Source organism: Thunnus maccoyii, chromosome 2, assembly GCF_910596095.1.
Source record: "Thunnus maccoyii chromosome 2, fThuMac1.1, whole genome shotgun sequence".
In the NCBI taxonomy this organism is placed as follows: domain Eukaryota; kingdom Metazoa; phylum Chordata; class Actinopteri; order Scombriformes; family Scombridae; genus Thunnus; species Thunnus maccoyii.
Window position 1 is genome coordinate 11973684 of NC_056534.1, and position 13449 is coordinate 11987132.

A 13449-nucleotide genomic window follows, 5' to 3' on the forward strand; every position below is an offset into this window, starting at 1 on the left:
CTTTAGGCCTTTCAGTAATTAAGTATGTAATGCACTTGCAGGTTTAAACATAAGACGGTCACCAGATGAATACAATCTAGATTCTTATGTCCTGAGCCTTAGTACTCTCTTTGTCACTACTTGCAGTAGCCATATATTTAATCTAACACTCATTACTGGTAGGATACCAGCAGAATGGAAGGCAGCTCAGGCACAAAGGTGGATCCACTGATAACATCAACAATTATCGTCCAATATATACGATCTCCTCCCTTGCAATGATCCTTTAACCTGTTAAGCAACATTGTCCTGGGACACTTTAGCCTTGGTGGCATTATTTTCAGGATGATTTAAACTCATTCTGACTTTTTAGTTGTAAAATTTAGATTTACCTTTTAAATGAGACCAGGATTATGACTGTAATCAAAAGGGTTGTTTGTTGATCTTTCTAAGGCTTTTGGCCACTGTGTTTTACTCAACAAACTATGCTGTCTGGACGTTCTTGCTCAGAACTGATGTGCACTGTGTGCACTTTTGTCTGATAGAACACAGGTGATCTGCAGTGATGGTCTCACATTAGTCTAAATAAGGGCGCACTGCAAGGATCCACAAGGATATTTACACTCTACATAAACAATATTATCACTTCAACACAGATGTATAATATCCGCCTTTATGTGGATGACACAGGCTTATGCATTTGGCTGCTCTTCAAGTCAAGATAGTATATCTAGACTACAATCTGCTTTTAACACTCCTCAGACATCTCTGCATAATCTTAAACTTGTACTAAATGCCGACAAAAAAGTGTTTTGTCCAGGAAGGTTTGACTATGGAGATATCCTGTATTCTCATGCAATTGTGCTTTGTGCTTCATTACAGGACAAAAATGTTGTACACTGTACTATATGAAAAAGAAGGCTGGTCCTCAGAGCTACGCACTATCATTTTATATATAAAAGCTGCCCCAGTATATCACTTCTCAGATGTTTAAACCAACTCTCAACAGACCAGATCTCAGGACTGTTTAACTCCAGTTAGCCCTTGTGTAAATACTGAATGTGGGAAGACTTCCTTCCATGACTTTGCACCTAAAAAAAAAAGAATCACAAATGATTTCAAATCTTGAATGTCTCATCCCATTGGCTGATTTTAAACTTTTGACAGTGAATGTACATGGTGATGTCTGTGATTGTTTCTGATGCTGTATATACTTTTGTTTGTCTGGCCATGTTTGTTTTGTCGCTTGTGCAAAAAAGATCTTGTTCTGAATGATTGTCTGATTAAATAAAGTTTCATATCTATCTATCTATCTATCTATCTATCTATCTATCTATCTATCTATCTATCTATCTATCTATCTATCTATCTATCTATCTATCTATCTGTCGATCTATCTATCTATCTATCTATCTATCTATCTATCTATATATATATATATATATATATATATAAGGTTATTTATTTCATATCTTCCAGCAGTGAAAACTATTGTGGGCAACCAGATATCCAATACAAGGATAAAGCTGTTATTTATTAACCAATCAGGTCAGACATGACATGAAATGATGGTGACATATACCAAACAAGGTCTAAGTAGGACAAAGGCCTTGGTCAGGGCCGGTCAGTTATCACATGGTAAATAATTAACATTTATTACACAATTTATGCCAATATTTACAGATCACTCTGATCTTGCACATTTTAGTCCTTATGTTTTTATCACCTTTTTCTTACTCACCATTCTATAACAGTCTTATAAAATGCTGTAGAATGATTCTGACCAAGAACAATGAATGTCCAAATATACCATAGTGACCGTTAACCCAGTAAGTTGACAGCACAGGGTAGGAGGGGCCACAGCAGAGAGGACACTTCACAGCCTCTTAATAGCGGAGGCACACAAAGACAGCCTGGTACTGCAAAAAAGATGGCAGGTTTACTTGGTAGTTATACGGTACCTTTACTTGGGGTCAGCATCTTCATTGTTACTCTGGCCTACATCACCTACAAGCTGCTCAGCAGTTACTTGCACAAATGGTTTGAAATGAAGCCTATTCCAGAGGTGGAAGGAACATACCTCTTCATTGGAAATGCACTGCAGTTCAAAACCAATGCAGGAGGTAAGAAAGCAATCAACATGCTGCTATGGGAGGCTGCATAGACTGCTTCATGTGCAGATTGTCAAGGCACTGACAGTTGACTGACACTAGTGAGGAAATAATTGGCTATGTAAGTACTGTAACATGAGATAATACTATGTTACTGTATAATTCTTTTCTTGTTTCAGATTTCTTTCGTCAAATTGTGGATTATACCCATGAGTTCTGTAACGCACCACTGCTTAAAATTTGGGTTGGACCAGTGCCATTTGTGGTTTTGTTTCATGCTGAGACTGTTGAGGTATAGTAACTCCACATTTACAGTATCACATTTCCAACAGTGGGTGTAGCATTTAGGGTCCACATGCCTTATCCTGTAAACGTACCTTTGAACCAAAAAGTCATATTAATACGTCAAAAGTGCGGATTTTATTTATTTCCTATTTTTATTCATACACCTCGCATCTGTTTTGCTATATGTTGGGTGATTACAGTCAAAGCTTGAACAGATGTAACTACAACACCCAAATATCACATTTTCTTGGAATAAAAATAGCTCACACATTCAAAACTTAACCCTTGTATGGTGTTCGGGTCTGTGGGACCCGTTTTCAATGTTTACTAAAACACACATACACACACACACACACACACACACAGTCATGTTTCCATGACTTCAGAGGACATAACATTGACATACATTCATTTCCTGGACATTTACCTTTACCTAAATATAACCCTAAACTAACCTAAACTTTAAACCAAGTCTTCACCCTAAAATTAATGATTTACGTTAAGGGGATTTGCTTTTTGTCCCCATAAGGGAGGCGAGTCCCCACAACATGACTGTGTAAACAGATTTATGTCCCCACAAATGAGGAACACCTGGACCACACACACACACACACACACACACACACACACACACACACACACACACACACACACACACACAGTAGTGTAGTAGTAATAAGGATTCTTATTTCTTTTCTTTTCAAGATCACCTTCCAGCTTCTCTGTGTACAACATACATACACACACACAAGGTTTCGACATAGCACCAAGAACCTTTCTGCTCCTGCTATTCATGCATTCTCTACCCTCTGTAGTGTGTGAAAGTACACACACACACACAGTCAAGGTTACATCATCACAGTTACATTTCAAGCACCGAGAACCTGTCTGCTCCCACATATTCCTGCACACTTTACCCTCTGTAGTGTGTAAAACTACAAAATGTCCTGCAGGAACCTGCACAATGTTATTTCAAAACATTCTAAACATTCTATATTTTCTCACACTCTACCCCAGCTGCAAACTGTTGATCACAGTTGATCAATATGGCAAAGCTGCTGTCTGATATTTATAATTTATATTGATATGACTGATAGTTAGTTAAAGTTACAGGCACATCCAATACCTAGGTTGTCCCATGATGTTTACTACACTGTTGAGTGTTTTTGGTGCATCACACCGAGTCGTCACCGTTAATTATGATAATAATCAAACCCCTCCGTCCCCATTGTGGAGAAGCCATGCTCTGTTTTTCCAGCCCATTTTTCCAAAGAGTGCTCCTAAAACCTCAATAATATCGACATATCTCACATGTCTTAAGCAGAAAATGCTACATTCGGAAGAAGGCCTAAATCGGAATATCCAAATGGAATATGCTGTTTACATGACCCATATCATATTTGGAATATTGTCACAGTCAGAATAATAGTGGAATATTAGTTTGTACGTAAATGTAGTCAACGTCTTTGGAAAACTTCCAAATTTTTTCCAGGATTATCCACTTCAATAACCTGGACACTAGAAGAGCTCCGTGGCAGAGAGATAAGCTAGCTGCCATCAGGTCAGTGTAGGACAAGTGGGTGGACCACATTCCCCTGTTTTACAACCCTCAGCCCAATGTTACTGTTGATGAGAAGCTTATTCATTATTTAGGGGCCACTGCCCCCTCAGGCAGTGCATAATGTCTAAACCCGCAAAATATGGAATTAAGATCTGGGCTGCCTGTGATGCTGCTTCATCGTATGTGTGCAAGTGTATACAAGGAAGCCAGATGGAGGAGCCCTTGAGAAGAACCAAGGGATGCGAGTTGTCCTGGAAATGCACAGGGACTCTTTGGCTACATCATATGCGATAACTTTTTTACTTTGCACAAGCTGGGACAGGAGCTCCTAAAGAGGCAGCTAACGATGGTAGGACCAGTACGAAAAAACAAGACAGAGCTCCTACCTCAGGTGTTGACTACACAGACTACACAGGCCTGTTGTGTTCATGGCTTACACGTCTCTGGTGTCCTACATGGCAAAGAAAGGCAAAAATGTGGTACTTGAGTACACTGCATAGGGATGGAAGAATCTGTGGCCAGGAGCATCAAAAACCTAAAATCATTATGGATTTCAATGCCACAAAAGGAAGGGTGGACAGTTTGGACAACCTGGTGACTGGCTATAGCTGCAAAAGAAGAACCCTGTGCTTGCCACTTATGATATTTTTTAATGTCTTGGACATCTTGGTGCACAACGCTTTTTCATTTATATTCCACCTCTGTCTCTGATTTATATATATATATATATATATATATATATATATATATATGTGTGTGTGTGTGTGTGTGTGTATACATACATACATTTTATCACAAAAAATGAATAGCACTTTTATTGATAAATGTGATCTAGCAGAGGTAAATGGCAAATATAAACCATATCTGCTGTCTATATTACTTGCAACTGAGATAAAGTCCACATCTGTTAGGTATTTTTACATAAATTGTCATGGCTGTATTGTCTTAAAAACCCAATAATTTTGTGGGTCCACCGGATCTCCAAACATTGGGTGAGTAACAAAACCACAAACACCAAACAAGGGTTAATGAAGTGGAAGCTGCAGAGTTAAAGCTAAAATAACTCAGGTTGACTTTAACCTTGTTATTCCCTGCCTAACAAGACGTTCTATTAAGGATGCCATTGCACTTTTTTATCATGCTGCTGTTCCACTGCTCAGACCGCAGTCATTGTAACTTTAAGGCAACTTCACCTGTATGTACAGGCTATATTTACAGTACCTGTACATAGTCAGTGGTTAAACAATTAGATGGATGCTTACAGTGTTTTGCTAAATAACTCTCTTAATGTGATTGGTCTAACAAGGCTATGGTATAATATATTCTTATTATCATATGTCTTTTTCTACAAACTGTTTTTTATAGACAGTTCTGACCAACGCTGTTCATATGGAAAAAGCCTATGCATACAGCTTCCTCCATCCTTGGCTTGGAACTGGTCTGCTCACTAGGTATGTAGCCTCTGCACAGTGTGATATATAGTAAAATATAAATAAATAGTAAAGGTCTGTTAGTCATATAAAATGTGTGACTTTTGCATTAATATAGAGAAATTTAAGAAATATTTATACTTTAAATACACCAAAAACAAAAAAAAACAAAAACAAGACCAAAGCAGAGTCCGATAAGCTTACTGTAGACTAAATCTGACCATGTTTTGAGTGTGTAGTGGATTCACACTCGAAAGACTATATGTATACTTGTATACATAGTATGCAGAGGGTGGTGCTAGAAGAAAGGTCATGTAATGTCCAACATGGACAGAGATGTTATGGGAGTATTATGAAAGTGTTAAGAAGTAAATTTCATGCAGTCTTTCATTTAATTTTGATTATGTTATTTACAAGTGTGAATTTTGCTCTGGGGGAGGGAAAAGTTAAGGGGTCACTGCATACAGAAAAGTTCATCAAAAAGGCAAATTTGGGTACAAATTTGAACTTAAAGTGGCACCTCAGGAAAGCACTACTTAGCAAAAGAGATGGTTAATAATAATAATAATAATAATAATAATAATAATAATAATAATAATAATAATAATAATAGTAAACTTTATTTATAGAGCACTTTTCAAAACCCATGTTATAAAGTGCTTCACATAGAGCAGTAAATAAAAATAAATCATAAAAAAGATAAAACCAATTCCAATGTAAAATAAAACAAAAGAAAATTGAAAAGAAATAAAAACAGAAATAAGACAGTTATTATCTGGGCAGCATTAATGTATTCAGTGATTTTATTATTTGCCTTGTACATGAAGAAATATTAACTTCATGATGGAGCTACAGGCTGGGACAAGTCAGGGGGTCACCGAAAACATTCAGATTTATTTTCGTGTGACCATTATATGTCCACACAGCAAGTTTCATGTCAATGTATTTTTAGAATACCTCATTATGGGCCAAAGTGTTGAAGGTCTTTAGTTTAGTTCAATTTATTTGACAGTATGAGGAGGACATTAAAGCACACTCACCAACAAAAATGTCAAGGATGACACAATAAAGTCCAAGACTTATTACCACTGCCGTTATTAAAAATCTTGAGGTCATGGTGATGTTAGATGAAAGTTCAGGGGATCACTCTTACTCTTTTACCCTCTTTGACGTCTCCATCTTTTGATCAGCACTGGCCGTAAGTGGCGTCAGCGGCGAAAGATGTTGACTCCCACCTTCCACTTCTCCATCCTGACGGACTTCTTGGAAGTGATGAATGAGCAGTCAGAGATCCTGGTGGAGAAGCTGGAGGAGCAGGCAGGGAAGGGCCCATTCAACTGCTTCAATCACATCACCTTGTGTGCCCTGGACATTATCTGTGGTGAGTGTATGTGCTGTATATTGAATGTGCATGTGCTCATGTATGGATGAACTGTTTACCTGTGTTTTCATATAACATGCATTAACTTATAAAATAAGAGGGATACACAATACTGAATATATACATTGGGCATTCAAATACCCTTTAAACAATGTCTTTTCAGAAACTGCAATGGGAAAGAAAATTTACGCCCAGAGTAATTCTGATTCAGAGTATGTACAGAGTGTGTATAGGTGAGTTCTTTTAATTTTCTTTGCTGTCACATGAATACATGCAATAATAAGGAAAAAGTGTCTGATCAATTGTTTTATGTTTATTTGTCTTTTACCTAACCTTTCATCCTTAGAATGAGTGACATTATCAGCCGCAGACAGAGGTCACCTTGGTTTTGGCCTGACTTTATGTACACCTTCTTTGGTGAGGCCCGGGAGCATGACAAGACACTCAAGATCCTCCATTCCTTTACATACAAAGTGAGTGACGGGTCCAGTGGTCCAAAAATCCTTGAATGTTGTTGATGATGCAGAATTTAAGCAGAAGAGGCACAATATTCTACCTTAATCATTTCTCCTCAGGTGACACGTGAAAGAGCAGAGAACATTTCTAACACTGGATCAGACAGCGAGTCTGACCAGGGCACGAGGAAAAGACGAGCATTTCTGGACATGCTCTTGAAGACTACTGATGAGGACGGCAATGGGATGAGCCATCAGGACATTCAGGAGGAAGTGGACACCTTTATGTTTAGGGTTGGTATTTATTTTAGTTTTACTTTAACAATGTGTCTCTTGACTATGTGTAATTTGAAAGGAGTTCCTCATAGTGATGAACAAACAGAATTATCACCCAGCTCTGCGGTTTGCCTCAGCTCTATACAGCATATTAGAGCCTTTCAGCTCTTTCTTTTGGTATTATGGCCAGTGACTGAACTGTTTGGGTTCTTTCTCACTGTTGTCGTCAACCTTGTTTCAAGCAGAAGCAGGCAAATTAAATTAAACTATTAAAAGGAGAGGGAATATTTGACTTTCAAAACAATTCCAAATGAAAACTAATATCTGCTGGGTGTGTAAACAGGCAATTTATTGTATTTATTTATTGGGACAGTGTACAGTTTTCAACATAAAAGATGCAGTGCACCGGAGTTAGCTCAAAACTAATTTTCATCCGCAGTCCCCCTCAATCAAAACATACAACAGCACAACAGCAAAAAGTACAAAGCAAAAAACACACAGAGCACTCCATACAAAATACAATTATTTGCTAACATCCTCCCCATACCAACATTATAAGGTTACATGTCAGTGTTGTATGAGATTAAATTACCGTCACAATGTTGTGGCCAAAAAAAAAAAAAAACCCTATTCATGCAGCTTTAAAATCTTTAATAATGTGTTGTTCTCCATTTAACTGCTTCCTTTTGCAGGGTCATGATACCACAGCAGCCTCTATGAACTGGGCCCTACATCTGCTGGGCTCCCACCCTGAGGCGCACAGCAAAGTTCAACAAGAGCTTCAGGAGGTGTTCGGTAACAGTAACATGCCCTCCTAGTCACCGCACTTCTTCTCACTTTCATGACATCATTTATTTTCCCGCCTAAAGGCCCTTTGACTCATCTGTGTTCAGACTAATTGCTCTTTACAAATCAAGAGGAGCTCAGCTGTGAAAATCCTTGCCAACATACATAAAGAATAATTGAATTATTTTCACTTTTAAAGTGGCCTCCATGGATTTTCCATGATGTAATCTTGATGGTTTCATAGTAATAACATATGTAAAGTTTACACCAGGACAAGGATCTGAACTGGTCCTTAAGCATTCATTTTGTGATATACTAAACATTTCTTTTTGTAATGTAAAATTAATAATTACATGACCTTATCACACCTAGTTATATAACCAATTTCTTCTGTGAATGATTGTTGATATGGTCTATGGGTAGGAACTTCGCTCTTGACTCTTGAATTTGTGTCTTATTGAATAAACACAACACATCCATGAGGTGTGTCAATGAAACAATACAGTACCATTTAAGTCTTATCAACTGTAGAAGGTGGGAAAGTAGAGAAACTGTCAAGGACATAAGAATACCATGTTACACCATGTCCTGTTATTATGTATCAGTTTAACAGTGTTTCCTGTGTTGTGTGTAAAGGTACATCTGACCGACCTATTAACACAGAGGACCTGAAGAAACTCAAATACCTGGAGTGTGTGATCAAGGAGGCCCTGCGACTGTTTCCCTCTGTTCCTTTCTTTGCCCGTAGCATCGGTGAAGACTGCCATATCAGTGAGTTAGAGATGAGTGATGACACTTGAATGACGCATTCATCTGATGAGTGCAAATCCCCCAAGGAGTGATATTTTTTTTTACAAGAAGCCAAGAGAAGCTAGACTTTCTAGGTTATTTTCATTTGAAAAATAGTGTTTCTTTGTCACCTAACATCTATTTTATGGAGTTGACAAGCTGTCTTTTCCACAATTTTCACAGAGTTTAATCAAATTATTTTTTAAACAGCATCACAACTTGCGACATTGGTTAAATATCAGTCAGTTTTTGCACAAAACTATTGACCAAAAAGTTGTTTCTGATGAGCTGTCCTTATTGTGGGACACCAGGAAACCTGCTGGAAAACAGTTTCTAAACTGAGTCAGGCCCATTGCTGGTAATGGTTTTACATTGCTCTGCTGTTTTTCCTGCTAAAATAAAAAACAAACAAACAAACAAACAAAAAAACCCTCAGAAAATTGACCTACGAAAGGGGACTTTTTTCCTTTCTACTGAGATCTGTCTCATATGGCTTTCTAACATGTTTCCCACACCATCTATCCTAAAGTGCTACATGATTAATTACATGATTGGTTAATTACAACTTTTTTGAAGTTCTGGGCTACAATCCTATCATTAGCAGTAAGTATACTTATCAAGCTGACTGACAAGTTTTGTGATTGCAATGATATTGCTAAAATGTTCCAGATTTGGCACATTTTACTGTGTATTGATAAGAAATCTGTGTGTCATTAAGTTTCTGATATAACTAGTTGTAAGAGTGGAGCTTGATAAGCAGGGATGCTGGCTGCCATGACATTCAGATTATGCTTATCAAGCCAGTGTAGAGTAACTAAAGCAGATGCAATGTATTTGCAGTAAGGCCAGACCAAGCTGCTGAGCATCTGCTCTTTGCTTGGGTGAGGGTAGGATTCAAAGGAAGTTCAAAAGTACATTAGATCAGGGCTAGAGAATGGTGATGCATGTCAGAGGGCTCAGTAGACACGGCACCCCAGCCTGATCCCACTGCAGGACCTAATGATAGGTCAAAACATCAAAAAAAAAAAAAGATAAAGCATTAATAAAGATCATTTTCTTTCTTAACTATGTTCCTTTTGTGCCTGTAGATGGTTTCAAAGTCCCCAAAGGTGCAAACGTTGTCATCATCACCTACTCTCTGCACCGTGACCCACGATACTTCCCTGAGCCTGAGGAGTTTCGGCCAGAACGCTTTCTGCCTGAGAATTCAGTGGGAAGACCTCCATATGCATACATCCCCTTCTCTGCTGGACTCCGCAACTGTATAGGTAAGATCAGAACACTTGACTTTGTAGTTTACTGGATCTCTCTCCATATATACTTTGTTTTCTGAGTGAAGCTCTTTAACCTTTGTATCACATCAAGCATCACTGCTGTTTTCTTTCCATTATAATGGTACTCAGGTCAGCGGTTTGCACTAATGGAAGAAAAGGTGATTTTGGCATCTATTCTGCGTAACTTCAGTGTTGAAGCTTGTCAGAAACGTGAAGAGCTGAGGCCGGTAGGAGAGCTCATCCTCCGACCAGAGAGGGGCATCTGGATCAAACTGGAAAAAAGGAAGCCTTAGACTTCATCAAAGTAGCACCTGTTCCAGTTCATAATAGGACTTAGCAATACATAGCACAAGAATCAGCCGTTTTCGTTTGTGCAGCATTTCTTCTGAATGTTAATTTTCAAACCCCTAGCTACTGTAGCAGCATAGCTAATACTATGCTGAGAACTATGTTTCGCTTTACTGTCAGCCTGTTGAAAGAAATGGCTCTTGTGTTCTGTTATTCATGAGCCCACCTAACATTTTGGCGATGAGTGAACCTCTGTTGTTTATGCTTTGCCTGGGAGGGCCACTGACGCCTTTCAACATGTGGATGCGAATTTTCAACAACTACTTGCTAGTGATTAATGCAAAGGAGAATGCTTGGCCTGAAGTTTGCAAGAGAGCTACTTTACTCTATTGCCTCGGGGCCGAGAGACAACAGATTTTCTACTCATTGCCAGACACGGGTGACACTTTTCCCTCTGCTGTTGCTGCATTAGAGAAACATTTCACACCCAAAGTTAATGTTGTCATAGGATGGCATGCCTTCAGAAAGCATAGACACCTCATGAGACTATTGCACAGTATGTGGCCGTATTGCATGACCTTGCTTGAGACCCTCTGTATAGAGAGCTAGAGACTTATGATGGCTACTACTGAATGTACGATACTATGACACTACTGAGAACTATGTCATGCTTTACTGTTCGCCTTTTGAAATAAATAATGAATGTTAAAGACTCCGACATTCTTTTATTCATGAGCCCACGTTACAACCTCCAAGTGACCACAAGGGGGCAGAAAGAATCCAAAACAGTTTCACTGAATCACAAGCTCTGACAACTGTGGACTCATTAAGTTGCATTGGCTAATGTGTCAACAAACAACTAAAAGAGGCTAAAAGCTGTACTGACCTACAGAATTGTTGGGTATAGTGTTAAAGGGAAACTTGTGTATTTTTCAACCTGGACCCTATTTTCCCATCTTTTTGTGTCTAAGTGACTAATGGAGACAACAATTATTAAACTACATCCAGTATTGAGCAAGAGCAATTCAGCCTTTGGGGCAATAGCGCTCTATCAATGTACGTCCACTAAAATTTCTTGTTTTTGCCAACAGGCTCAGATTGTTATTATAGGTGTCTGACAATATTATGGAAAGGACTGTACAGAAAAATAAAATGTTTTTTTTTTTTTTAACCTTTCGCTTGATCCAGTCTGTTATTTTGTCTAACCAAGTCTCACTCAAGGAGAAGTCTCGTTCTGGAATCACGCAACAGTCAAGTTGTTGTAGAAATCAGCCAAATATTCAGCCATGACTTTGAAAATCTTTTAGATAACGCTAAGCTACACTGTCTGTACTCCAACACAACAAACTCTTCCTGGAACTCCTCTCTCCAACTCTCCAACTCTCTGAAAATGCTTGCGAGATTTTAAAATGACACTTCTCCTTGGCCGAGACTTGATTAGACACAATAACAAACAGACAAGATCAAGCGAAAGGTAAAGAAAAATGTTTTATTTCTCTGTATGGTCCTTTCCATAATGTTGTCAGACACTTATAATAACAATCTGAGCCTGTCAGTGGCAAAAACAAGCACTTTTAGTGGATGTACATTACTGTGGCACTATTGCCCCAAAGGATTACATTGCAGGCCGTTTCACAGCTGCTGGCTGAAGCGCTCTTGCTCAATACAGGACCAATTTCAAAAACTGTTGTCCCCATTAGTCACTTAGACACAAAATGATGGGAAAATAGGGTCCAGGTTGAAAAATACAGAAGTTTCCCTTTAATATAACAAATATGTTATATGCTTATATGCTTAAAGGGGCACTATGGTGATTTGGTATTGCACTTTCATAAAGTTGTGACAGTTGGAAAAAAGGTAAAAACGGATGCTGCAGATGCTGAGATGTTCTAAATTTTAGTCCTTTGTATGGCTAAAGGTCCCAAAGCACTGGGTACTACATTCCCCATAATGCAACAGGATATCCTCTTTCATGAAACCCTCCGTGCATCTTTCATGAGATACCCACAGCCTGTTTTTACAGGCTGAGTAGTACTCCCCATTGGGAGTAAACTGATCTTCATGTGTAAAATCCAATTGACCCTTTAATGCAGGTTTAAAATATATACTGTTGAGAACTGATTAAAGTGTTGATTAAAGATGCAAAACTGTAGTCGCACCTAATCCTTAACACATCTTCAGCACTCTTGACCTCACTTCACCCTGGTGGCTGGAACTCTTATGAGAGCACAATCAGCTTTATAATGAGTAAAACTCTTTACTGAATCCCATTGAGGTCAGAAGGATCCATTGTGACAAAGTAGCAATCTTAGCATGACACAGTTACAAATGACCCCATCCATAATGTCATAGGATGATTTAGCTGGCATGACTGCAAGGGTCATTGCCTAACACCAAAGTGACATGACTGATGATGAATTGCATGCTCTTTTCCGATGCTATTATTTGAATTATTGAGCACACCTCTAATCAATGGCTGGACAGAGCTGAGGCGCCTGAGCTCCAAATGAAGCAGGAAGAGCTCATTTATCTGAGAATCTCTAATAAATGGCTCGAATGAAAGCTTTTGCTCACATTTAATGCATGGCCATAGTAGGTGAATTGCATGAGATTAACTTTCAAGACACGCCTCTGTTCTAAAGATAAGGCATTCATTTTATTTTGCAGTACAAATCTAAAGTAGTCTGTAAAAATGTTAATTACAATAATGTATCACAAAGTAAAAATAGTACATATAAAAGTACATGTACATGGTTCCTGATAATGTTTCTGTTATTTTAAATATCTACACACTGTAATGGTAATTATAATTATTTAGGGAATATGTCTATCTT

General features: G+C 38.4%; 1 protein-coding gene across 1 annotated transcript; it reads left to right on the forward strand.

Annotated features, from left to right (window-relative positions):
- Nucleotides 1-1909: 1909 nt before the first annotated feature.
- Nucleotides 1910-11248, forward strand: LOC121883943 (cytochrome P450 4V2). Its single transcript, XM_042392390.1, has 11 exons — nucleotides 1910-2102; nucleotides 2270-2382; nucleotides 5302-5387; nucleotides 6557-6747; nucleotides 6911-6980; nucleotides 7094-7220; nucleotides 7323-7496; nucleotides 8171-8273; nucleotides 8901-9035; nucleotides 10142-10321; nucleotides 10457-11248. The coding sequence occupies exons 1-11, from the start codon at nucleotides 1910-1912 to the stop codon at nucleotides 10618-10620; spliced, it is 1536 nt and encodes a 511-aa protein (XP_042248324.1). The 3' UTR covers nucleotides 10621-11248.
- Nucleotides 11249-13449: the final 2201 nt, after the last annotated feature.

What these genes read in the sequence shown, in the direction of transcription:
- LOC121883943 (XM_042392390.1), top strand. Translation starts at nt 1,910, where the DNA reads ATGGCAGGTTTACTTGGTAGTTATACGGTACCTTTACTTGGGGTCAGC. An exon ending in TCCATTCCTTTACATACAAA is followed by an intron (nt 7,221 to 7,322) that starts GTGAGTGACGGG and finishes ATTTCTCCTCAG; the next exon opens with GTGACACGTGAAAGAGCAGA. An exon ending in CGGTGAAGACTGCCATATCA is followed by an intron (nt 9,036 to 10,141) that starts GTGAGTTAGAGA and finishes TTGTGCCTGTAG; the next exon opens with ATGGTTTCAAAGTCCCCAAA.